The 27,973-nt window shown below is 35.6% G+C and overlaps 2 protein-coding genes and 1 long non-coding RNA gene across 8 annotated transcripts in view; 2 read left to right on the top strand and 1 right to left on the bottom strand.

Annotated features, from left to right (window-relative positions):
- Positions 1-27,973, top strand: part of gxylt1a (glucoside xylosyltransferase 1a) — a 58,247-nt gene that overhangs the window by 12,142 nt on the left and 18,132 nt on the right. For 3 of the 6 annotated variants that reach the window (XM_051690275.1, XM_051690273.1, XM_051690276.1), the window contains one exon: positions 2,554-3,333. The exons of the other annotated variants lie outside the window; for them this stretch is intronic. In XM_051690275.1, the coding sequence (XP_051546235.1) occupies positions 2,554-2,724 (171 nt within the window). In that variant the 3' untranslated portion in view covers positions 2,725-3,333. Of the gene's footprint in view, positions 1-2,553; positions 3,334-27,973 lie in introns of those variants that run through there. 6 annotated transcript variants of the gene reach the window in all.
- On the bottom strand, positions 4,959-7,546 carry LOC127436237 (uncharacterized). The gene is made up of 3 exons (XM_051690277.1): positions 7,048-7,546; positions 6,742-6,996; positions 4,959-5,364 (listed from the first exon to the last, which is right to left on the bottom strand). Exons 1-3 carry the CDS (start codon positions 7,544-7,546, stop codon positions 5,159-5,161), a joined length of 960 nt encoding a protein of 319 aa, XP_051546237.1. The 3' UTR covers positions 4,959-5,158.
- On the top strand, positions 5,643-7,325 carry LOC127436243 (uncharacterized). The gene is made up of 4 exons (XR_007896354.1): positions 5,643-5,810; positions 6,270-6,320; positions 6,525-6,881; positions 7,239-7,325. It is a non-coding gene; the product is annotated as an uncharacterized LOC127436243 (long non-coding RNA).

Raw genomic sequence — 27,973 nt, 5'->3', positions numbered from 1 at the left:
TTTGTTCTTGTATGCGTTTTAGTGCCTAATATAATGACTATAGACCAAAACAATTAAAACCTCATTTTGTTTTGACATTTTTGTCATGATCTTCCAGTGCTAATGAGAATTAGCTGAAATATTGGAGCTTGATTTAGATTAGCCACTAATCTAATCAGCTAATCCGCATTACACCAACTCAAAGATCTTAAAGTCAACATGAAACGGCATTCGCAACCCATTTTACGTCCATAATGTGACGCATTTTAGAGTGAAACAAGATATTCAAGAAAAAATGTTGGGCGGGACTTGATTTTATCCATCTAGAATTGATTGGATGGTGAAAAATGGGTATTTTGTTTTTTACTAAAATGGTCTGTTGTTAAAAATCGATTGTTTTTATTGCTATCGTCGTTACTTGTGTTACACTAATGATAACCGACATTAAATTACTGTGTTATTTATTGACAAGATTTTAGACAGGCTGCATTTCCTACAACAGTAGTTTCAAACAGTGACTAGATAACGTTAGTTGGTTAACATTAACCAATCACCTGAGGGGCCTTTGTGATGTCAGCCAAAATGGAAAGTCATTTCAGAGGTGAAGCAAGTTATTATATTTTGGTTAAATAAGGGTACAAAGACAAACGTTTGTTTTGTTTGAAATAACATGTACTAATTAATAATTATAAGAGTATGAACTTGTTATTAAGCAAGTAAATGGGATGCACTGATATGTACATTTTATGCCGATACCGATTAAAAATAAATAAATAAATTGGCCAATACCAATATTTTGCAACTCACCTTATTTGGTCATCAGATCACTGTTTTACTTTGGAATTTTGCTTTAAAAATGTACAAAGAGGTACAAAAGCTTTTTCACTGTTCGAACAATAAATAATTTCTATTGAACATGGATTGGATCTTTTGAACACATTACAGGCTAAAATTTTAAAGAGAGCCACAATGAAAGATAAACAGAAGATAAAACTAGACAAATAAAGTTTGTGGAAAAAATTTGAGGTTGGCTTGAAAAAGCCTGGTCTGAAAGTTTAATCGAGTTTAAAAGTCCAGCTCTAGTAAAAATCTAGTACATTTGTACGTTTTAGTTGTCAGATGTTGCTAGCATGTAGTTAGGCTTTGCTAGCGTGTTTTAACATGACATTAGCGTGTTGCTAGCGTGTTACTAGTTTGTTGCTTGGTTTTGCTTGCATATTTAACACTTAGTAGATATTGCTAGCATGTTTTAGTATGTTGCTGGCATGTTTTAACACTTAGCTAGGTTTTTGCTAGCATGTTGATAGCTAATTTTAGCACTTAGTTAGGCATTGCTAGCATGTTTTATCACTTAGCTAGTTGTTGCTAACATATTTTAGCATGTTTCTAGCATGTTCTGTCATGTTGTTAGGTGTTGTTAGCATGTTATGTCATGTTGCTAGGCATTGTTAGCATGGTTTAGCATATTGCCAGCATGTCTTAGCATGTTGCTTTACAGCATGATAAGTCAGAACAGCCTGAAGGTGTGTGATGAACTTGGTGGATGTAGGTTGAATCCTCTAAAGGAGTTACTACAGGAAAAAATGTTCACTCTTGAAAGGAAGTGAGTCGGAAATTGGGCCTGTTCGGAAGTCCGCTACAGGAATTCTGTAATTTTGGAGACTGTAACTTAAAAGCTCTAGGACAAGTAAGTGTTTAAAATTTGGGGTCTCAGAAGAAGATGGAATAGAAATACGTTTAAATGGTAGATCAGCAGGTTGGCTTTTTCAAGCCAAGTAAATATGATAACATGAATATTTATGTTCTAAAACATGTTTGCTCTTCTGTTTATATGTATGTGTTGTACTGTATAGAGTATAATAGAACATCACAAATTCATACTATGCATATGTTGGGCAGTTCCACAGAAATGTCAACCACATCATGGAAAAATAAAAAGTTTAAACCAAAGTAACAAAACCCCCCTTTTAATTCGGTATTATAGTGGTATAGTGGATAAAGACATCCAGACCGCTAGAGGGCGCCGCTTGCTTACACAGTGCTGACTGAAGCACTGAATGCAGAAACGCAGCCTTTTAAATTTTATTAATCGCACAAAGCCATTGTGATTTTAATCTTAATTCAATCAATCATGCAGCATTAATGAACATCATAACGATGTCTCAGAAGTCAAAGCATTTTAGATGGTTTCTCTCATCATGTAGCCTATAGGTAAGTGCCGTTTTCACAACTGTCACGTCTGTTAATGGCGTTTTTTCCACATTGATGTGAGAACGAGAAAGAATAAAAATAAATATTACATGTTCTTTGTAGTGCCAACCCTTCTTCATATCTTCCCTATTATTATTTCTAGAGTTTTTACAAAGTGTGCTACTAATTAATTATAAATCAACCATCGTTTTTTCATTTAGCTGTTTTCATGCTAAATGAAGGTTGCATCAGTGAACATCGGTGCATCCCTAAATTAAATGGAGTCTATTTTGATTTCATGTTGACTTTTGTGATGTTTAATGAACTGGTGAGAGTTTACCAGGTTTTCTGCAGTCGATTTGATGTTCTTCTGCTGGTTTTTAGTATCCATTTGGAAAAGATCCAGTCCAGAGTTTTCTTCTCCCTCTGGAGGAAAAGCTAAAGGACGCAGAACACACGTACTGCGGTCGAGTCCGTCACATCTTCACCAAACGACTGCAGGAAAGTGTCAGAGAACTACAGAAAGACAATGAGAAAACAAGACAAATCACATAACGTGTTCGAGAGGTTTGAATCATGTTTATAGCTGTAATCACTCACACTATCACAAAATCTCTCCTGACTAGTGATTGTTTGAGATCAAGGAGTGACGTGTGTTATCACAAGCACTGAAATCACTTTGATATATCACAGACATCAGTCAGACGATCAGAAGCTGACAATCAGTGGACATGTAAACACATAACCTTGTTGTAAAATACTCTTAAAACTCAGAGATAACAGCGAGAACTGTTCAGTTATCAAAGTGAGTTTGATTTAACAAACGAGACATTAGCTACACTAAGTGGCCTTCATAATGTACATTACATGGTCAAAACTCTTGTGTGTGAATGAGAGTAAATCCCTGCAGACATGTTGAACATTTAGTGGAAAGATGATCAGAAGAGTGGAAGCTCTTATTCATGACAATAGTGTTGAAATTAAATGTTTTTCAGGGGTCCACATACTTTTTGGCCATATAGTGTATGTTCAGAACAGTCAGGTCAGTGGTTTAATATTTGAGCGATAGATTTCGTACTAATTGCAACTATTTAAGTGGTACAGATGTCATTTACATAATTGTATTTTAATGACAGTGATTTTTTTTTTTTTTTTTTTTCATTTCTTTTACAATACAGAATTTTGAACAAAAATTATTTATGTGAAAATAAATGTACGTTTTACACAAAATGTAGCTTTTACATAAAATAATACGTTGATCCTAAGTTTACAAATTTGTATTGTAAGCTATCTGTTTGGCAATCCGTTGTTGGAGGGCTTAAAATTGTGAAAAATGGTGATTTCCATATAAATTCTAGTGCCATTTGAAAATCACAAATTATAGAACTATGATTTTTAAGTTTAATCTGATAATTTAGATTTTTCTTTTTTCTTTTTTTTATCAATAGCGCATATCTTTAAATGTAAGGTTTTGTCAAGGTTTTGGGTTTATTTAAAGCATTCATGATTTCACCTGCATCCATTTGTCACAATGGGTGAAAACACGTCTAGCTCATATTTCACCCCAAAATCAAAAGAAACAAGAATTTGCATTTTGACATTGTTTCATTAACAATTATGCTCCATAAAAAGCAAAATAATAATAATAATAATAAATAAATAAAACAATGGTGCTAAAATAGACATAATTTCCTTTTTTTATTTTTATAGGTGATTTGATTTGAAGGTGAAATATGAGCCAGATATGTTCTTCACAGATTTAGTATGAATTATTGCCAAAAATGTCTTTACTCATTCAGGTAATCTGTAAAATTAAGTAGGTAAATTAATATGCTCTGAATATAGGTAATTTGTTAATTTCACTTTTATTCAGTTCCAATTTGGAATGCCCAATTCCCAATGTGCTCTAAGTCCTCGTGGTGGCGTAGTGACTCGCCTCAGTCCGGGTGGTGGAGGACGAATCTCAGTTGCCTCCACGTCTGAGACCGTCAATCCGTGCATCTTATCACGTGACTTGTTGAGCGCGTTACCGCGGAGACGTAGCACGTGTGGAGGCTTCACGCTATTCTCCACGGCATCCACGCACAACTCACCTCGCGCCCCACTGAGAGCGAGAACCACATTATAGCGACCACGAGGAGGTTACCCCATGTGACTCTACCCTCCCTAGCAACCGGGCCAATTGGTTGCTTAGGAAGCCTGACTGGAGTCACTCAGCACATCAGTTGTACATTATTACAGTGCAACATATCTTGGGTAAATGAAAAATTTATATATTTAATACTGAAATGTTGAAACTTGTTACTGACCACAAGTTATAGAATTACTGTATGTATCATAAACTGTGAGAATCATTTCAGTGTCTCAGTCATAAGATGTGTTTGTAATGTAAATCTCAATGATGCAGTATATTTTTATTATAAAAGTTTTTTCCCTGATTTGTCTGAATCATCTCTTCATTAGTGGACATAATGTAAAGATAATACTTGTTGGGTTTATCTGAACAGGTTACCTAGAATTAAAGAAATGTTTTGGGTTTAATACATGTTAAGCTCAATCAACATCATTTGTGTAAATGTTGATTTGCACAAAACAATTTTGACATCCCTTTTCTTTAAAAAAAAAACAAAACACAAACTGTGTTATAGTGAGACACTTACAATGGAAGTGAATGGGACCAATCCCTAAAAGTTAAAATACTCATTGTTTACGTCTTGTGGCTATACTTTTGAAACAGTATGTGTGTTAACATGATTTTAGTGTGATAAAATCACTTACTAACCATATCTAAGTGCTTTTTATCAAATTATAAGATTCACATTTCTGCCTTTTAAACCCTCCAAAAATTCCATCCTGATCTTATGAACATTGCATGACCGTGGCAACATTTTGGCAAAATGAAAGTATGTGCTTCATTACACATTTCGCTTCAGTTTTCCAAAACCAAGTGAAATGGTGTTGTAATCAGACAAGGTTTTTGAGGTGAACATTAGATGTAGGTTTTAATGAGTAAAACGTACCTCCGTAACCTAAAACTTGAACCTAAACCTAACCGATAGTGTCCTAAATGCAAATGAGAGGTAAACAAAACACCGAAATCTAACAGATAGTGTCCTAAACGCAAATGAGAGGTAAACAAAACACCGAAATCTAACAGATAGTGTCCTAAACGCAAATGAGAGGTAAACAAAACACCTAAATCTAACCGATCGTGTCCTAAACGCAAATGAGAGGTAAACAAAGCACCTAAATCTAACCGATCGTGTCCTAAACGCAAATGAGAGGTAAACAAAACACCTAAATCTAACCGATAGTTTCCTAAACACAAATGACAGGTAAATAAAACACCGAAATCTAACCGATAGTGTCCTAAACGCAAATGAGAGGTAAACAAAACACCGAAATCTAACCGATAGTGTCCTAAACGCAAATGAGAGGTAAACAAAACACCGAAATCTAACCGATAGTGTCCTAAACGCAAATGACAGGTAAATAAAACACCGAAATCTAACCGATAGTGTCCTAAACGCAAATGAGAGGTAAACAAAACACCGAAATCTAACCGATAGTGTCCTAAACGCAAATGAGAGGTAAACAAAACACCGAAATCTAACCGATAGTGTCCTAAACGCAAATGAGAGGTAAACAAAACACCGAAATCTAACCGATAGTGTCCTAAACGCAAATGAGAGGTAAACAAAACACCGAAATCTAACCGATCGTGTCCTAAACGCAAATGAGAGGTAAACAAAACACAGAAATCTAACCGATAGCGTCCTAAACGCAAATGACAGGTAAAGAAAACACCGAAATCTAACCGATAGTGTCCTAAACTCAAATGAGAGGTAAACAAAACACCTAAATCTAACCGATCGTGTCCTAAACGCAAATGAGAGGTAAACAAAACACCTAAATCTAACCGATCGTGTCCTAAACGCAAATGAGAGGTAAACAAAACACCTAAATCTAACCGATCGTGTCCTAAACTCAAATGAGAGGTAAACAAAACACCTAAATCTAACCGATCGTGTCCTAAACGCAAATGAGAGGTAAACAAAACACCTAAATCTAACCGATCGTGTCCTAAACGCAAATGAGAGGTAAACAAAACACCGAAATCTAACCGATCGTGTCCTAAACGCAAATGAGAGGTAAACAAAACACAGAAATCTATCCGATCGTGTCCTAAACGCAAATGAGAGGTAAACAAAACACCTAAATCTAACCGATCGTGTCCTAAACGCAAATGAGAGGTAAACAAAACACCTAAATCTAACCGATCGTGTCCTAAACGCAAATGAGAGGTAAACAAAACACCTAAATCTAACCAATAGTTTCCTAAACGCAAATGACAGGTAAACAAAACACCGAAATCTAACCGATAGTGTCCTAAACGCAAATGAGAGGTAAACAAAACACAGAAATCTAACAGATAGTGTCCTAAACGCAAATGAGAGGTAAACAAAACACCGAAATCTAACAGATAGTGTCCTAAACGCAAATGAGAGGTAAACAAAACACCGAAATCTAACCGATAGTTTCCTAAATGCAAATGAGAGGTAAACAAAACACCGAAATCTAACCGATAGTTTCCTAAACGCAAATGAGAGGTAAACAAAACACCGAAATCTAACAGATAGTGTCCTAAACTCAAATGAGAGGTAAACAAAACACCTAAATCTAACCGATCGTGTCCTAAACGCAAATGAGAGGTAAACAAAACACCGAAATCTAACAGATAGTGTCCTAAACGCAAATGAGAGGTAAACAAAACACCGAAATCTAACAGATAGTGTCCTAAACGCAAATGAGAGGTAAACAAAACACCTAAATCTAACCGATAGTTTCCTAAACGCAAATGAGAGGTAAACAAAACACTGAAATCTAACCGATAGTGTCCTAAACGCAAATGAGAGGTAAACAAAACACCTAAATCTAACCGATAGTTTCCTAAACGCAAATGAGAGGTAAACAAAACACCTAAATCTAACCGATAGTTTCCTAAACGCAAATGAGAGGTAAACAAAACACCTAAATCTAACAGATAGTGTCCTAAACGCAAATGAGAGGTAAACAAAACACCTAAATCTAACCGATAGTTTCCTAAACGCAAATGACAGGTAAAAAAAACACCGAAATCTAACCGATAGTGTCCTAAACGCAAATGAGAGGTAAACAAAACACCGAAATCTAACAGATAGTGTCCTAAACGCAAATGAGAGGTAAACAAAACACCGAAATCTAACAGATAGTGTCCTAAACGCAAATGAGAGGTAAACAAAACACTGAAATCTAACCGATAGCGTCCTAAACGCAAATGAGAGGTAAACAAAACACCTAAATCTAACCGATAGTGTCCTAAACACAAATAGGACATTTTCTGAAGTAACCACGTTATTTTGTGTCATTTATATGACACTTTCACCTCATGTGTTAGCTACCGTGTTTGGCTGGTCTCGAACCGTAGGTCTTCTGAGTACAAAGTCAAACACTCTTTTAGGTGAGCTAGCACGCAAGCTAATCATATTGAAAAAAGTGTGTAAATGTAGTTGTGTCTGTAATACAGGTGTTCGAATGTGTTTTTCAAAGGAAGCGTTGGAGTTTCGATATCAGTGCAGTGTGTGAGTAATAGAGCAAAAAATAAGTGTTTATAAAGTCATAATAAGATGTTGTTCTTGTGATTTGTGTGAAAGTTAATAAAAGACACAGTTGTTGTAGTGCATCTAGTGTTCATTTCACCAGGAAACTGCGGTTAAATGTTTAAAGCAGCATGTAAAAGTCAAAGGACATTTAAACTTGATCCCCACTGTATCCATATGAATTTCCTTAAGTCATAATAAATCATTACTAAACTAATGTTTATGGAGTATACAATTAAAGGGACAGTTCACCCAAAACTGAAAATTCTCTCATCATTTACTCACCCTCATGCCATCCCAGATGTGTTTGACTTTCTTTTTAGAAGATTTTTAGAAGAATATTTCAGCTCTGTTGGTCCATACAATGCAAGTGAATGGTGACCAGAACTTTGACGCTCCAAAAAGCACATAAAGGCAGCATAAAAGTAATCCATAAGACTCCAGTGATTTAATCCATGTCTTCAGAAGTGATATGATAGGTGTGGGTGAGAAACAGATCAATATTTAAGTCCTTTTTTTACTACTTTTTGAGGTTTTAAATTGATGATTTTACTTCGGGATGTGTGGCAGAGCTCATGACCTCTGGTGGGAAAAGCAATGGTAAAGAAAATATTGAGATGTAACGCTTGTAAATGTTACAGTATGATTTATGATGTAAAAGTGTATATAAGAAAATATAAAAATTAATTCCAAATACTTTGGAAATATTTTCTAGAGAATCATTTTTCCTCTGTTCAACTTTACTGTTAAAAAAAATCTTGGATTTGGTAAAAAAGGGTCTTCAAAGTTTCCACTTCCCAGTAGTAAGCATTTCTTCGTTTCTGCTTTTGACTAAAGTAGAAGACATCCTAAGCTTTCTTCAAAGGTATAATGTGAGGTTATGTGTGTTTGGGTCATAATTAAAAGTGTCAAGAAATTGAAACTTTCCAAAAGTGTCCCACTTTGCCCATATTTGCCCTAGTATATCAAAAATTAAAACTAAGTTTTCATGTTTTTATTTTAGTTAGTTTTGGAGTTATGAAAAAGTATTTAAGTTTCTAAATTTTAACAAAACTTGACGAAATAGAGTTTGTCACCTTAACGCTCTGTAATGCAACATTAATGTGGTTGATTTGATGTGTATCCAGTCACAGATCAATAGTAGACTCTGGTAAATTGTTTAAATGGCTTGACTAATGAAACCCAAATGCTCGCTAATTGTCTGTTCACATTATATAGTTATTTTTCCTGTGGTAATGCCTATTTTATAATAATCCAGTGATGAACAGATAATTCACCTCTTTACAATTGAAAGGTACTTCTTCACATTTGTTTATTTTCTCTTTATTTAGAACTTGATGAGCACAAACCTAGCATTAGCATGTTTAGCACACTATGTCTCAAAAATTCTTCAGGAATCCTTTTGGGGTAAATGATCGCATATTAAAGGTTTTTGAATTCCAAACAGCCTCGAGACTTTTAGAGGAATACATTTGCGTGAGTTTTGTTGTAATTCAAATTTTCTGTTGCTCCTCATAAACGTGCTAGTTCGCTAAAGGCGAGCGCTAGTACTGAACGCCTGCAGTTTAACCAGATCTTTTGAAGCAATTATAGGTGAACAGTGCGGCTAAACTCAGATCATTTAACCCTTGTGCGTCAATTAAAAAAGTTACTCAGAGGTCTTAGAGGACAAAAATGTCCGTGTCAAAAAACTGCCTTAAAAATATTATATATTAATATTATTTTTCACTTTCACTGACTTTTATTTTTTTAGCAAACATCAGTCCTGATCATATCTACCAAATATTCATTCATTTTCAGGATTTTAACCCTTTAAATGCCAGTTTGTTTAAATAATGCCACTGTTGTTTTTTACACACACACACACACACTTCTCAATACACACATACAAAACACACTCTGACATCCATACCAACACACACAAACAATTTTAGCTGCATCATTTATTCAATTGGTCTGCAGTGCTCTATAATACAGCAAACAGAGAACAGGGGAAAAGCTTGTATTTGCTCCATAGGCTAAACATGAGAAAATGGCGCCATCTGGTGGAAAATATTAAAAATGTACATTTTGAAGCCAGGTCTCCGGAATGAAAGCATAATATCATAGAATTAATGATTAATGATGCAAATATTGCAGTTTTAATGGGTTTCAATGGGGACATTTTTGTCCTGAAGGTCCTGAGTGTAACTATTTTGTGTACACAGTGTATTATAGATGTATTATAGGAACTGAGGTTGAAATATCAAAAATCCCCAAAAATAATTTACCTTTGGCAAAATGTATGCCGTTGGCATTAACAGCCAAAATGATCGAAAAAACAAAAATGAAAAAGACAAAAATACCCCGAAGGTCGCACAAGGGTTAAATACCATGAAGCCAAAGTGTTTTGTGAAAGCAGACTCTGCAGGACTTCAGATATGTTTTTTGAGTCATTCAGATGGTGATGTGCTTCATGCTAGCTGCCGGTATAAAATTAGGTTTCATTCTAAGTGACGCTGCATCAGCTAAATCCCGCCGTTGGCACCATCACACCCCTGGCTTGATAGCACAGTGGCTGAAACATAAATTAAAGCAATAAACGGGAAACAACCCATGAGCTGGAAATCCAGGAGCTGTTGTAGTTCCAAGCAACCAAGCATGTTGAAATCTGTGTTTGCTATCAGATGTTAGTGGTGATTTGTGTGTTTTGAATTGTCTGGTTTTATTTAATGTAGTTGAGATAAATGAGACACTTCACCATGCCTCTGTTTGGTTTTATTTGTATTTATCATCTCAGATGGCTGTTTGGACGTCATGACAGGTTTCTGAGAGAGTTTCATTCAAGGAAAACCGTCCATTACAGCATTGCCTTTTTAATTAGTGGAGTTTAAGTTGAGCACATAGTGATTTATTCAATGAACAAGATTCACAGTTCAAGAGCTTTTGTTTTCCATAAACCATTTTATCATGTTGTGCAGATCAACTTTAAACTTTTGGGAACCCATATAAATGAGTACGAGATGAGTTTCATGTGGAGTTTACTGCTCAGTTGTGTCCAGAATCTTTCCAGAATTCATCATACACAAAGCTGAACTGTTTTCTCTCTTATATAAAAGGCTATCATTCATTTCAATTGACCATTTGTTACTTTTAAAACCATCGCTGTCACAGATTCCCTCAAGCTACAGGCCACAATCAATGAGCCGCTTCCAGAATAATATTCTTCAGGATTCAGCATTTGCCCTCATGTTCTTCTATGTGAGAAATAGTTCTAAATAAATCAATAAGGTTGATTTATCAGTCCAGAATTTTTATTAGTAATTTTGTCATCGTTACAGGATGTTTCATCATTATTGTTGTCTGTAAATAGATCTGTTTGAAATGCACCATTCCCTGATCTTCACTGATCGTTTTCACTTTTGTTCTGTGTAATAATCAGGTAAAACTTTGTTGGTATATAGTACAGATGCACTGATATTATTATTCATTTGGCTGATACGATACCGATTTTAACAATAAAGTTTATGCCAATACCGATATTTTGCAACGTACTTTTTTTGCCACTAATATTTTATCATTAAATCACTGTTTTGCTTTGGTATGTGCTTTAAAAATGTACAAAGAGGTGCAAAAGCTATTTTATTTTTCTTAAAAATGGATGTTTTGACACATGACAGGCCACATTTAAAAGTGCCACAGTGAAAGATAAATACAACATAGGATTAAAAAATTATTTACACTCTATTATAGTGTATATTCATAATTTAGTCTATTTTTAAGATTTAGACATTTCAGATTCATTAAAAAAATCCATCAAATTAAAATAATAATAATAATAATAACTATATATATATATATATATATATATATATATATTTTTTTTTATTATTTATTTATTTTATTTTTTTATTATTATTATTAATTAAATTTGATGGATTTTTGCCATGAATTTAAAATGCATTACATGATATATATATATATAAACGCAGTAAATGTACATAATTATATATAAACATATATTTTTGTTCTTAGTGCATTGCATTGTTTAAATTTGGTTAATAATTCGCAGAAAAAAAATAGGTGGCCGATACATCGGTGCAACCTATATAATGAACACCATTTATATTGTTAATACACATTTCTGGACTTATTTTGAACGATTCATCAGTGCATGTTGAAAACTTCACTTTTTAGTTGAAGTCATCTGTCATATAGAGGCACTTTATACCATCTAATCAATTCACCAGATCTCGCCGTACATTAACATGAATATCCTGTTTCACTCACATTACAGAAGTGGTTTGTGAACACTGTTTCATGTTGACTTTAAAATGGTCTTGGTAAATATCAGAAATAGACCAAATTAGTGATGTTATTACACTGGTATAGAAATAAACCACGTGTGTAAGTGTATGTCTTCAAACCTGGCACGGTCTCTCACACATATGCCCGCTGCTGCTGCTGCCAGGATGAGGCATCTGCTGTTTCTGATGTGCATGAGAATGTGTTTACGGGCGGTTTATTGCCCTATTGCCCGCGCCTGTGGCTTGAACTGGCACAATGACCCCATTATGACTGGCACAGACATGCTGGCACATTCTGTCAGACATAATTTGACCCATTTATTCACAAATTTCATTTTGAGCTTCATTAGGAAATGCTGTTTTTAGAAGATCATTAGTGAACAATTTAACTGTGGGTCTGTTTTATTAGTATTTTAGGGTCCTGTATGTTTCACAGATTTTGATAGATTTGGGATGAAATGAAGGAAAATTTGACAATCAAATTATATTATAAATATGGCCAAGTGATTAAACCACAAAAGACTGTGATTAAAATGAATGAATGGGGGAACGATACCCATTTCATGATATTAAAAAAAAATTATGTAATTTGTTAATAAAATGTTAAATTAAATTTAAACTAAAACGCGTAATAAAGAAAAAATGTCATATGGTCCTAGTATTTATACAGGTGCATCTCAATAAATTAGAATGTCGTGGAAAAGTTCATTTATTTCAGTAATTCAACTCAAATTGTGAAACTCGTGTATTAAATAAATTCAATGCACACAGACTGAAGTAGTTTAAGTCTTTGGTTCTTTTAATTGTGATGATTTTGGCTCACATTTAACAAAAACCCACCAATTCACTATCTCAACAAATTAGAATATGGTGACATGCCAATCAGCTAATCAACTCAAAACACCTGCAAAGGTTTCCTGAGCCTTCAAAATGGTCTCTCAGTTTGGGTCACTAGGCTACACAATCATGGGGAAGACTGCTGATCTGACAGTTGTCCAGGAGACAATCATTGACACCCTTCACAAGGAGGGTAAGCCACAAACATTCATTGCCAAAGAAGCTGGCTGTTCACAGAGTGCTGTATCCAAGCATGTTAACAGAAAGTTGAGTGGAAGGAAAAAGTGTGGAAGAAAAAGATGCACAACCAACCGAGAGAACCACAGCCTTATGAGGATTGTCAAGCAAAATCGATTCAAGAATTTGGGTGAACTTCACAAGGAATGGACTGAGGCTGGGGTCAAGGCATCAAGAGCCACCACACACAGACATGTCAAGAAATTTGGCTAAGTTGTCGTATTCCTCTTGTTAAGCCACTCCTGAACCACAGACAATGTCAGAGGCGTCTTACCTGGGCTAAGGAGAAGAAGAACTGGACTGTTGCCCAGTGGTCCAAAGTCCTCTTTTCAGATGAGAGCAAGTTTTGTATTTCATTTGGAAACCAAGGTCCTAGAGTCTGGAGGAAGGGTGGAGAAGCTCATAGCCCAAGTTGCTTGAAGTCCAGTGTTAAGTTTCCACAGTCTGTGATGATTTGGGGTGCAATGTCATCTGCTGGTGTTGGTCCATTGTGTTTTTTGAAAACCAAAGTCACTGCACCCGTTTACCAAGACATTTTGGAGCACTTCATGCTTCCTTCTGCTGACCAGCTTTTTAAAGATGCTGATTTCATTTTCCAGCAGGATTTGGCACCTGCCCACACTGCCAAAAGCACCAAAAGTTGGTTAAATGACCATGGTGTTGGTGTGCTTGACTGGCCTGCAAACTCACCAGACCTGAACCCCATAGAGAATCTATGGGGTATTGTCAAGAGGAAAATGAGAAACAAGAGACCAAAAAATGCAGATGAGCTGAAGGCCACTGTCAAAGAAACCTGGGCTTCCATACCACCTCAGCAGTGCCACAAACTGATCACCTCCATGCCACGCCAAATTGAGGCAGTAATTAAAGCAAAAGGAGCCCCTACCAAGTATTGAGTACATATACAGTAAATGAACATACTTTCCAGAAGGCCAACAATTCACTAAAAATGTTTTTTTTATTGGTCTTATGATGTATTCTAATTTTTTGAGATAGTGAATTGGTGGGTTTTTGTTAAATGTGAGCCAAAATCATCACAATTAAAAGAACCAAAGACTTAAACTACTTCAGTCTGTGTGCATTGAATTTATTTAATACATGAGTTTCACAATTTGAGTTGAATTACTGAAATAAATGAACTTTTCCACGACATTCTAATTTATTGAGATGCACCTGTATAGTTAATCCTGTACATCCATTGAAACACTGAACTAGTCTTTAGTAACCTGCATGTGTCCTGATTGTGTCTCCTCATTAAAATCGTCCTTCTGTGTGTTCGTGCTTCAGGCGTGATTTAATGAAGCAATCATTCATCCACTGAACGTCTCAAACACTTTCACCTGATCTGCTCTTCATGTGTTTTAAAGGTTTTCACTGTTTTAGTGAATCTAACGACAGTCTTCAACATGATGGATTGAGGTGAATCTAGAGGACTCTCTGTGACAGCCAGAGGGGCGTTCGCTTTGCAATTATTAGTTCAAATCTGTGATGAAACTCTCATCAATATATCTGAAGACTTCAAACCCGATACATGACCCTCAGACAAACACAATTGAGTTTATTTGAATAAGACTGTTATACGTGACACTGCTCAACTCAATGCTTTTCTTATTTAAATTCAAGAGCAGCGTGACTTTATAAACTCAGTTAATGAAGTCAAACAGACATGGAATCAATAATTGACTAGTAGAAAATCACAGTGTTTAATTTAAGAGTGATTCTTCAGTCTGGACATTTGTAATTACAACTTTTCTGTCCCTGTGATGAATGTAAACAATAATTATAATGGATTAAAGGATAGATTATTTCTTATTGCATCTCTGTAATTTTTCCACATTTTTTTAAAACAAAAATATATATTTTTTAAATGTCTAATTATTTAAATATAATTATTTCTATTTATTTAATTATTGTTATTTGAGCAGCTTTCTCAGCAACATGTCAGGACTGTCACAGACAGTTTCAAACATCCTCACAATCACTATCAAAATCTATATGACGGCGGATCAGATCTTAATTCCAGGACATGTACAGTATACAGATGTTTTAACAATAAAGCATGATTTGAAGTGTCTTTTTGAAGATCAAAAGAGAATCACTCTTGTAAACTCTCATTAGTTCAGTGTTTCTGAAATGAACCTCCATCAAGACCATGAAGAAGTGTGTCGTTCTAGAGATTGAGGACGTGTTAATTCTCCTCAGGAATGTCAGTAGTCAAACATACTTTTCATTTTACAGACATTTCGTAGCTAATTTCACAACGGAGCCCCTCGACCCCATTCGTCCAGGTCCACAGGACCATCAGCATTATTTATGAGTGCTGTAGGACACGTCCTCATTTAGTCGTGAGACATTGTGAGATCATTGGAGAAATGTAAGCATGTTTTTTGCCATTTTTAAGGCTTTAGAAGTCCCTACACTGGAGGCAACTGAAACGGTGGGATTTCATGTCCATTTCCACTAGACCAAAGATGAAGAGTTTTTATCTTTAAGAAATAATTATGTTCTTTTCAGGACCTGGTTTATTGTCTTTAAATCTGTAAATCTTAAAATTATTTGAGTACATGTCATTTTGAAAAAAAATAATGTTTGTTTTCATATACTCAGGAAAAAAAAAGATATAAGATTTATTCATTTTTAACTAAATTTAATCAACAAAACCTTTAAAAAAAAAAAAAAAAGATTACTAAATTTAATTTGATGAAATTTTGTTATAAAAATTAAAATGCATAAATCACAAAATTATTTTTGAGTGTCAATAAAATATATATTTTTTTGTCTTCAAGCACAGAAATAATTATTTCAAGATTTACGCATTTTAATTCTATAACAAAATTACTTCAAATTTAATTGTGTAATTTTTTTAACAAAATGTAATTAACAATTGTTTTAATTATTATTATGATTTTGTTAAAGATTACTAAATTTTGATGGAATTTTGTTATAAAAATTAAAGTGCACAAATCTTAAATGTTTTTTTTTTAATAACATGTTATTTAAAATAAAAATGTTTGTCTTCATGCACTCAGAAATAATTATTTCAAGATTTGCATTTTAATTTTTATAACAAAATTCCATCAAATTCAATAGTCATCATAAAATAAAATAAAAGATAAACTAAAGTTAAAATAAAAATAAAAAACTAATTATATTAAGTTTTATTAATTAATATATTTTTCAAATTACACAATTCATTTTAATGGAATTTTGTTATGAAATTTAAATGCACAAATCTTTAAAAATAGGCTAAAATATTTTTTGAGAGTTAATAACTAGCTTTTTTTTTTTTTTTTGGCTCACCAAGTCCTCTTATTTTTTGACCACAAATCACCAGAATAATTTTATAATTGAATATCCTGTTTAATTCTGAAATTAGTCACATTACGGAAGTAAAATGTGTTGTGAATGCTGTCTCATGTTGACTTTAAAAAACTTCACACCTTCTCTTCACGAGTGTAGGTTCACAAAAGATGTTCAGACAAACCACAATGTGAAGTCAACCCATTTGTTCCTTAAAACCTGTACATTTATGATGACATGTTGACATTTTGGAGTAATTATTCGTTTAAGCTATTGCACCCCTAAAATCGCTCAATTCATGTGATGTGTCACTTGAACATCTTTATAATATTATTTACTGAAACATCTTTTTGTTGGACCAATTTTTGGCAATTAGTCCACAGTATGTGTGAATGGAGAGCTTTTAAATTTGAGAGCGAAATATTGCTGGTGGCAGCCCAAAAATGCTTCAGAGTTGAAGAGGGAAATAATTTAAGTTATGAGCAGCTTGTGGCTTGAGAAGATACAGTTTCAAAGTCACTTCATTCGAGAAAATGGGAAGCATATATCAAAGTACCATGGTATTACTATCTGAAACAATCTGTTTCATTTGACAACTTCAGAAGATTTATTACTTCAGCTTTATTGCTCTGACAGTTTAAAACACTTTATACAAATATACAGATAATTCAATAAATATAGCCATTTCAGCTACTGCATATAGTATATACAGTATATAAATATATATTGCAGTGTTGAAATGGCTTCTCGTACATTCCCTGGAGTTTAAGTGAATGAGGGCATTTCTAAAGTTCACAGTCGTATTAATGGGGTCGTTTGTAACTTTGCGAGTCGCACCATGAAAACAATTTACAGGGTTCATTAAGTTCATTTTACAATAAGACTTCAGGACGCGAGTTACAGCCAGGACATAAAATAACTTTCTGTAATGTGTTAGCAAATCAAAGTGAAATTAAAGTTCATAGCGCTCAGTCAAACGCCTCGCTGTTATTGGCTGTGTGCTCGGATCACATCCATCTCATCTGTGATTTCATTAAAACATCTGAGACAGACTCAGAATTCACAAATCAAAGATGCTCGTTTTAGATGGCTGATAGTGATTTAACTCATGTTAATAAGATGTTACCTGGACACACTCAGTAGTCAAGTGTAAAACAATTAAACTGATGAATCTCAAAGGAACAAATATCACTTTATGATATCTCACTGCATTTCTCAGACCCAAATCTGGACCCTGTGAACCAATCCAACCCAAATTGATTTATTAGTGATTTAAATAGTGATACACTGAAGCAATTTTGATTAATTACAAACCTAAACCCAGTATAAAACCAGACAGTTTTGTTGCGTCTGGCCAGGCTCGGGTCAGGTAGCAGACTTTGGGTCTTTCAAATTTCATTAATGAAATTAGAGTCCTTAAAACACACAAGCAACATTAACGTTCCCTTTCCAGACAGCCAAATGAGGTTACGTTATAAATCGATAGGATATTGAGAGCTTACTCAATTAATATATTTAAAATCCAATTAAAAACTAGACCATCATCAGGACAAAAACATGTTGTTTCCTGTTCTGTCGGCCATGAATAAAGCATTCACTATCTCATTTCCTTCTCTCACACAGTGTTTCTCCCACAAGGTTTTGCATCATGTTTATTTAAGCGGTCTGTCTGATGCTCATTGAATATTCATGAGGAATGTAAGTGACCCCATTTAGAGTTCCACAAACAGATACTCGTATAACTGTGACACGCAGCACTGTTGTTCATTATTCATGACACACTCTGGACGGGACGTCGGCCGGACCTTTTGAACATTTTAAAAAGACAGTCAGAACTGATACAAGAGAATCACAATGAACAGTCCGTTCTGACTGACTTGTCATTCATTTGAGATGATGTTCACTGACTCAGGTGATACTCCGGTAAAACAGTGTAAAATGACAAAGTTGACCTCTGTGTTTTGTTTGTTTCTCTGAACAACAACTGTTGATTTTAACATATATTTTGTCACCTACTGTGATTAAAGCACTTAAAAAAGGTGTGAAATATAGAGACACATTCATGAAATTAAAAAAAATTATAATTCTGTCTTTATGTGTCATATGAGAGCTATGATAGAGTGGAAGATTAATGATTTTAATTTATTAATTTATTTACATAAAGATTTATTTAAAGATTTTAATGATTTCAAGATTTTAAGATTTTGAAGATTTAAAGATTGAAGAGTTTGAATATTTCAAAGATTTTGAAGATTTTATATATTTGAATGATTTCAAGATTTTGGAGATTTAAAGATTTTAAAGTTTAATTTTTTAAAATGTGAAAATGTAAAGATTTTGAAGATTTGGAGGTTTAAAGATTGTATATATTTTAATGATTTTAAGATTTTAAAGATTTTAAAGATTTTAACATTTAAAGATTTTAATGATTTCAATATTTTAAAGATTTAAATATATTAAAGTTTAATTTTTTTTTTAAATGTGAAAATTTAAAGTTTTTAAAGATTTAAAGATTTTAACATTTAAAGATTTGGAAGATTTTAAAGATTTGTAATTTTGAAGATTTAAAGATTTTTAATTTTGAAGATTTTAAAGTTTAATTTTTTAAAATGTGAAAACATAAAAATTTTGAAGATTTGGAGGTTTAAAGATTTTAATGTTTTTAAAGATTTTAACATTTAAAGATTTGGAAGATTTGAAAGATTTGTAATTTTGAAGATTTAAAGATTTTAAAGATTAATTTTTTTTTAAGAGATTTGAATATTTAAAGGAATAGTTCACCATGAACCTTCTGTCATCATTTAATCACCTCCATGTCAGTTCAAACCAGTATTACTTATTTTCTTCCATGGATCACAAAATGTGATGTTAGTCAGAATGAAATGTTAGTTAGTCTCAGTCACTATTTATCTTAACAGATGCAATGAAAGTGAATGGTGACTGAGACTAACATCACGCTAAACGTCATCTTTACTGTTCCACAGAAGGAAGAAATTCATTCAGGTTTGGGACGACATGAGGGTGAATAAATGATGAGCGAATTTTCATTTTTGGGTGAACTATTGATGTTAAACAAGAGCGTTTGAACATTTAACAAGTGTCCTGTGTATCACTTTAGACAAAAACATATTTGGGGTCAGTTTATCCAGTACAGAGTTTTTGTGTTGCTCTGGATAACAAAGTCCTAGAATGTAACTTAAAAACATGTCTTGTGTTCTCTATAGTGTAAGAGCATCGTGTTTGTTCTTTCATTTTAGTCGAGGACTCACAAGCCGCTGGCGACTTCACACTGATAGATTTCAAATGTTAGTAATACAATTTGGCCACCGGCAGTTTCACCTAAAACTGAAGTCTTGTCTTTGGTATTTACACAATTTTTAAAGCAGACGGAACCGTGGTCACCGCTCGCAACAGCTAGGAGCATCAGTGCTGACCTCGAAGAAAAACGATCTCATCGCAGCTAATCTCAGTTTGGCGTAAACCCTCTCGTTCGCTGGAATGCCACGCTAGTTTCTCAAGAGCGTTTAGGGGATATCTCTGGAGAAATCACTGCTTGTTTCTCTCGAGTTCTCAGTTTACTCGTGTGCTGTTGCTCGCCGTGACATTTCATCAGATTTACTCAAGAAAATCTCACTTTTCTCATAGTCTGATTTCATTTCCGATACCACGAGGGTTTGACTTCATATTCTTTTGTGAAATTCCCCGTGAGACTCACGGATGCATGTTTTTCCTCAACAGTCCCTGAAGACGGAACGCTGAAGAGTAACGAGAAATCAAGCGATGTGAGACGTTTAAACAGTTCTCACTGTGTTGACGGGTGTCTTTGGGGAATGGAGGATGTTGTGTATGAAATCAAACGCTCTCGTTGAATCGACAGACCGCTGGGGGTTTATATGGTGGCCTGAATCGTCTTTCAGAGTCGATGGTTTGAGCGGCCCGTGGAGAGATCGTGTAGACGACGAGTGTTTATATGAGAGATGAACGTTTCAACGTTCATAACAGATTGTTGTGATTCTCTTGTTATTCAAAAAAGTATTTTAAGATTAACGCATTTCAATTTAATAACAAAACTGAATAATCTTTAACAAAAATAAATAAATAAATAAATATGCAATTACATTTTAATGGAATTTTTTAATGAAATTAAAATGTACAAATCTTAAAAATAGGCACACACCACACACACACACAAACCTTTTGGAGTGAATGCTGCTTCATTATTAAACTTCTCATGACAACTGTTTCTTTTTAAGATTTAGCACTGAATCCTAAAGAGGTGATTAGATTACATTTCCCATCATACACACTGTGTACATGTGCAGTTTAAACGTGCTAATCAGCATTAGTGTTTTCATTTACACATCATTCCTCTGAAACTCTTTCATCGTAACTCTCAGCTGTCGTTGTGTTTATTGTTGTAATGTCTCGAATCTAATTACACAAACAAACATTCGTTAACAATGTGCCATATTCCCAATATATATCTATATTGAAGTTGTGATATATCTGCAGGGCTACTCACTTTCAATTACGTCTAGACAATTGCTTGGTGAACAATATCCACATCGATAGATGATTACTATGTAACACAACTTTTGTTCCTGGGTAGTAAGTGTTATTTCCTAATTGCTTATGCCTCAAAAGTATAGAAAATGGCTATTATTCCTCACAAACTTTGCTTTTGTGACCAGGACAGTGGTATATTTGAAATGTACCTATTTTCCAATGAGAAAATGGGCGAATATGTGTCTTTTCGTTCACATAAAGTCCCTTGAATCCAGATTAACATGTATTTATACTAAAGTAATACCAAAATGACAACAAAAGATTTAGAAGTGAGTAGTTTTTTGAGATTTACGATTATACTGTAAATCACTTTCACGAATCAGCCCCCAGCCGTACCCATCATACTTCAAGGCGTCCAGCAAGCTCTTGATGTTGTTGTAATCCTCTCTGAGGTGCACCGAGTGAGCCAGGGGAAGAGACGGGTACTTGTTACCATTATGGAGCAGCACGGCTTTGAGGCTCCTGGATGAGCTGTCTATGAAGAGGCGCCACTCATTCTGGTTACAGGCGATTCCGATTGCCTCGAACAGACTGGTCACATTTTGGCAGAAGCAGAGCCCATCTGGACGGGTGAAGAAGCTGGAAAAAGATTGGTGATGCTTCCTCTGATCTGTGACAACAAGTTCCACTGCCTGAGACTAGATGTCAAAAGCTCGGCATTGGACTTGGTGAGACCAAGATCTCTAATCAAGTCGTTGAGGTCTTTTTGGTTGGGGTAGTATGGGTTTCTCTCCTCAGCTCCACCTCTGAAATTGTCATCTGGATCTACAATGTCTTCCTCGCTCTCTGACTAAAGATGGCTGCTCTCTCTCCGGACGAGTGTGCTCATGGGAGTGTGGCACCAGAGCGATGGATGAAGGAAGGTCCGGATACGTGATATCAGGTGCATTCTTACCAGTCCGACGTTTGGAAGGGTCCACCATGCAGAAGTAGCAGTTGCTTGAGTGGTCAGTGGGTTCACCCAAAATTCTTGGGATAGCGAACTTCATGGCTCTCATTTCCCCTCTGTACCATCCTACAAAAACACATTGATTTCACCCATGACTAATGTGTAAGAGATTCTCATATATGATGTATTTTTTGAATAACATTGAAAATTGTAAAACATTTTAAAATTAAAAACTTTTACAATTTTAAAAATTAGTTTTTCTGCAGTGCTCGCAGGTGAAATGAGGTGCCCAGGGTTTGTCTTGATCCCCGACAGGCATGCTGAAATATGCCTTGTAGGCCTCACACATCTTAGCAGATGCTTCCACGGAGTACTTTTCGCTCTTGTCTTGATAAATTGGCCGCAGACATGGCGAAATGCGTCTGCCGGATGCTTGCAGCCTCAGAAAAATGCAGATATGTATCCACTTAGGCAGCTGGAACTAAACTGAACTGGTGGGCTTAAGGCCCCTGTATTTATACTACTATTTATATTACTGGAAAGTTCCAGAAGTTACTCCAAGTTTACTCAGCACTGAATCTATCTGGAATGTTCTGAAAAATAGGTAATATTTTACTCACATGAATCAAATCAGTGGCTTTTATAAACTGATATAATTCAACAAAACCAAACCATCATAATCATCAAAATAACCTCATATATTTTGATCGCAGACTTTGCTGTATTGGCACATCTGAGCACAGTTTGAGACATTGTTGAGACCTCTCGTGAGATTTACTGTGGTGTTTATCTCAGGACAAACATCAGGATAAACGCAGAAAAACAGTCTCCATTTAATCTCAAGATACTAAAGAGATCTCGTGTGATTTGAGTTCTCCATGTCATAAAGGTTTTGTTTTCATCAAACTCAATAATTTGATGTATTCCATTAGATGATTCATGCATAACTCCTGCTCATGGTGTCAAAGTCACAGTATAATTGTTTATCTCTGCTGTAGAAATGATCATTGAGACCCGAGCGATGAGATTTCATTTGCAGAGCTCCTACTGTGAAGAAAGCGTGTGTTCTATGAGGCCAAACGAGGTCATGCGCAAATATTGATCGTGAGAATAATTAACTAGCACAATGTTGGAGAATTGCTCTAATGAGTGGCGTTCAGCAGCATATATAAACAAATCATTAAACAAAACCTTCATTAACGCAAATGACTGACACGCACAAAGATGTTTAAAAAGAGAGAAAACTGCTGTCTGTTTAGACTCAGTATTGGTATGTTGTAAATTCAGAATGATATTTGGCCGTATATAATTGCAGGGAAAAGCACGACGCGTGTTTGTGTCTCCCAGCGTTCACCCAGAGACTTGAATTCAGTGCGATCACAGATATTTGATCAGAAGAACTTCAAAGATCATCTGCCTGAAACTCACTCCAGTGGGACGATCTGCTTTCATTTCTGTGTCTTTATCATTTTTCTCTGATTCTTTTTCATTCGTTTCTTTTCTTCAGATGAACATTTGTGAGATGTAAGTTCTCTCTGTTTCATCTTAAAGGCTCTTTAGACTCAGGTTAACATGTTGATGTAAATATCCACCTGTCTTCTGTGCTGAACTAATGCAATCAACACTGCTGAAGTCTCCAGGCAGACTCTCTCTGTTCACCATCTCACACTTAAAAATAACTCAACTCGATGAAAGTCTTGATCTGAGTTTTTTTGGCATCATAATTGCTGCAGTTATACAATCTGATGTCTCAGGAGAAGTTTCCACCGAGTCTCTCTAACAAAACATGCTTTTCCTCTTCCTCTTTTCTTTCCTTTTACATTTCATTTCCTCAAGTTTCCTCTTCTTTTTCTCATTTGCTTTTATTTGAGTTTCTCCCCTTTCATCTTATCTCTTCTTTCCTATTCCTTTTTCAATTCTCTTCTATCAGGACTCGCAGACTTGAGTGAAATATAAGATGACATTTATTTGATGAATATAAAACAGAAATGTAATGTCTCTCTTTGGCGTAAGCCCCGTCTGGCGGTCCAAAGAAGTTGTACTCAGAACCGTTATATCCTGCCGGAGATAGGAGGCAGGGGCGAGGACTCTACCCCCATGGAGGACGGGACTCAACTGGTGGTGGTGGGGTGATGGAGGTTGCCGTGTTAGCACGCTGAAACAGCAATGTGATAGATTGTGAGCAGACTTATAAAGCAATGGCTTACATGTGATTGGCTAGGAGTTACCTAGCTAATGGTGCGTTGATGTACAGCTGCTAGTCTTCCCGCTAGAACTACGCTGCGCTTACATTTCTTTAAGTCTTCCTTTTTCTCTTTCATTTCCTCCTTTTTCCTTTTCTTTTGCTTTCTCTGCATAACTCACAGTTGTTCTTGCAGTTTATGCCGATGTTGTATTATTTGTGCACATGTTCCCATCATGAATTCCAGCGTGTGAGTTTGGGAATGCTGTTAGGTGCTTCCAAATCAAAAATCTCTGTCATTTTTTCTGGTGCGACCACACAGCAGGACGGTGCTCTTCTGCCCTGCGGGTCTCGTCTTTAGGGAAACGTTGGCTTTATTGTAATGCAATTTAGAATGATTTGATTATGCTTTGTCATTATCCAGTTCTGAAAGCCTAATAACCGCATGCTGCCTATTATGCTATAGTGAGCCACCCAAGAGCAGGGTGGAGAAAGAGATGGGATAATTCTGCATTTGCATATAGATTATGCATGCATGCCAAACCTGCGCAGAAATCAGTGCACATGGTTCTGTCAGAATGGAGAAATCTTATAATTGGATGATGCCATGTTTTCTGCCAGGTCCTTTCAGGAAGCTCATAGGAGAATTTGGCTGACAAACGTGATCCGAAAACATTCCCTGAGGTCTTCATGAGGAAAGGGGATTAAAGACGCTCTTTTGCTGCTGATCTCTGTGACCCCATTAACAAAATGGAAAATGCATTGAACAGAACTGCGATGCAAAGCATGAGTTCATATGTAACCTATAAACTGAATATGAATAAGGACAGTCTGTTTGTGACATCTAAATCATGCATTTTCCTCTGTGGCATTTGCAAACTTATCCAGTCGAACATCTTGTTATTAATGCAGTATCTATAATATGCAGATTCAACAAGCCTGAGTGAGTCTGACTGTTAATACTGATTAAATGAGGCCTTCATCGTGGTGAAAACACACAGTCTCTCTCCTAGAAAAAGAATGCATTTAATTTACTGATTAAGCAGAAGAGCTGCTTTTGTTATGGATTATCTATTTGTATTCATGTCAAGTCATTTGTACTAATCATCAGCTGATAGACAATATATACAAACCCCTCCTGTCCTTTGATTGGCTGCTGACGAGTAAATCAGTCATGGTTACGGCTTTAGCTGCTTTATCTAAGCTCTGATCAGTCACAACTGAGAACTAATTAAGAAACAACAAACAGTTCCAGAAGAAAATGCTATTGATCAAATGTTGGGATGATCAATATTTTGGTTCATTTTCTGGGAACAGAAAAGCTGCCCATTTTAAATAGTACATCAACCTAAAGGTAATATTTGTGCACTTTTAGGAGGACACTCGCATACAGATTATCTCAAAGCTACAGAGAGTTTCAGACTTTGTAACAGAGTTGCGAATTCAAGCGATTAATTCCTTTGAGTTGAGACTCATGAAGTTAGTGGACTTTGAAGCTTGAAACACTCACAGATCACCCTTGACATCTGATTTAAACTTTATCTGTATGCAGAAGGGATCACTTGACTTCATTTATCTCGGCTGCTTCTCTTTACCACCCTGAATGAGAATGAAGTTCTCAAACGAGTCAGACGTGTGTTGGGTTCCTCTGAGAGTTTGTTGTGTGATAAAGAGGCTCTTGACTAATGGATCTATTCCTCAGGTTTGTAAAAGCCTGTGAACCATTCAGGATGGAAGTACTTCACATGTTCATTCTCATTTCACATCAGGCTGTTGAGTAAAGTAACGGCTCACATTCTCATTTAATATCAACCTGTAATCGGTGTAGTTGTTTAATAGGATAATAAGTCTAGTGATGTATTTCACACACACTTGAAACAAGCTAATCGTATTAGTCTCCACGGATGATTTTTTTACTGCCTTTGAGTCGGTTGAAAGAACCGCCGTCGCCAGTTAATGCTTTGAAAAAGACTCCATTTATCCAAGCGTGTGCTGACTGGCTGATCTAAAACCATTTTAAACATTCTCAGATTGTGAAACAGATTGATCTCAATACAGGAGTGTTTGAGCCGTTTCCTGTATATTTTAGAAATATCGGCTCGGTCTGAAATCTGAAAAGTGCTGCCTTTGTAGGGTTCATATGACGGTAGTCAGCGCTGGGGAGTAACTGAATACATGTAACGGGATTACATATTTAAAATACAAACAATATTTGTAACTGTATTCCACTACAGTTACAATTTAAATAGTTGGTAATCAAAATATTATTGAAGAGATGAATTTGCATTTTATTGTCATTTGTTTCATTTAATATTTAGTCTATTCAGATGGAAAACATTTATCCATTTAAATGATGTAATCCGAGGAGCTTTTAAACAACGGTGAAACACTTTCTTAAGATGTGTTACATTCATACATTTACACATTTATTCATTTGGCAGACGCTTTTATCCAAAGCGACTTACAAAAGAGGAATACATTATAAGTGAATCATCTTAAGGAGACAGTGGTATGAAAGTTCCATATTTCTAGCATCATAATAGTATTCAAGACAGATTAAAGTGCAACAAGAATTATTATTATTTTTTATGAGTGACTGGTTAATTGCTCATGGAAAGATGTGTTTTTAGCCATTTTTTGAAGACAGAAAGCGAGTCAGCTTCACGGATGGAGTTGTATGATGTGGTATGATGAAGCCGAAAGTTCGGGAAAGTGTTTTGGTGCCTCTTTGTGTTGGTACAACAAGGCGACGTTCCTTAGCCGACCGCAGGTTTCTAGTGGGCGCTGAAATGATTTTAGGTATGCTGGTGCAGACCCAGTGACTGTTCTGTATGCCAGCATCAGAGCCTTGAATTTGATACGTGCATCAACCGGCAGCCAGTGAAGAGAGACAAGGAGTGGTGTAACATGCGCTCTCTTTGGTTCATTAAAGACCAGATGTTCTGCTGCATTCTGGATCATTTGCAGGGGTCTAGTTGCACATGCAGGGAGGCCTGCAATGAGAGCGTTACAGTAGTCCAGTCTAGATATGACAAGTGACTGGACAAGAAGTTGTGTGGCATGTTCAGAGAGGAAGGGTCTTATCTACCTGATATTGTAGAGTGTAAATCTACATGATCTTGCAGTCTTTGAGGTGTGGTCTGTGAAATTTAGTTTGTTATCGATGGTTACCCCTATATTTCTGACCGTTTTGGAAGGCGTTACTGTAGTCGCACCCAGCTGCACGGTGATGTTGTGTTCAACAGCAGGGTTGGCTGGAAAGACAAGGAGTTCGGTCTTGGCTGGGCTGAGTTGCAGGTGGTGCTCCTTCATCCAGGCCAAGATGTCTGCCAGGCAAGCAGAGATTCGAGCAGTCACTGTGGTGTCATTGGGCTGGAAAGACAAGTAGAGATGCATGTCATCAGCATAGCAGAGATAAGAGAAACCATGTGCCTGAATGATGGGTCCCAGTGATGTTGTGTATATAGAGAAGAGAAGTAGCCCAAGCACTGAGCCCTGAGGTACCCCAGTAAATAGCTGATGTGACTTGGATACCTCACCTCTGCAGGCTACCTTGAAGGACCTTCCTAAGAGATAGGAATTAAACCAGTCAAAGAGTAGACAAAGAAGAATGTTTGAAGCAAGTTTAGAGCAGACGAAATAGAAATAAACCTTGTGTAAATTGTCATGTGAACATTAACTTTATGCTAAGCTAAAATGCTATTTTTAGTCATTTTTCATTACCTGTTACTAGGCACGATCATATCTTTTTTTATCAAGAAAATTCCACGTTAGATCATAATTTTGTATTAATTTTATTTATAAAAAAAATCTTATTCTTGATGAGAATTTTTGTATTGCGTTTCTGTAAAATTATCTAAAAGATACA

Source organism: Myxocyprinus asiaticus, chromosome 46 (assembly GCF_019703515.2).
Source record: "Myxocyprinus asiaticus isolate MX2 ecotype Aquarium Trade chromosome 46, UBuf_Myxa_2, whole genome shotgun sequence".
NCBI lineage: Eukaryota > Metazoa > Chordata > Actinopteri > Cypriniformes > Catostomidae > Myxocyprinus > Myxocyprinus asiaticus.
Note: the sequence above shows the minus strand (reverse complement) of the source record. Positions and strands in the feature narration are given on the sequence as shown.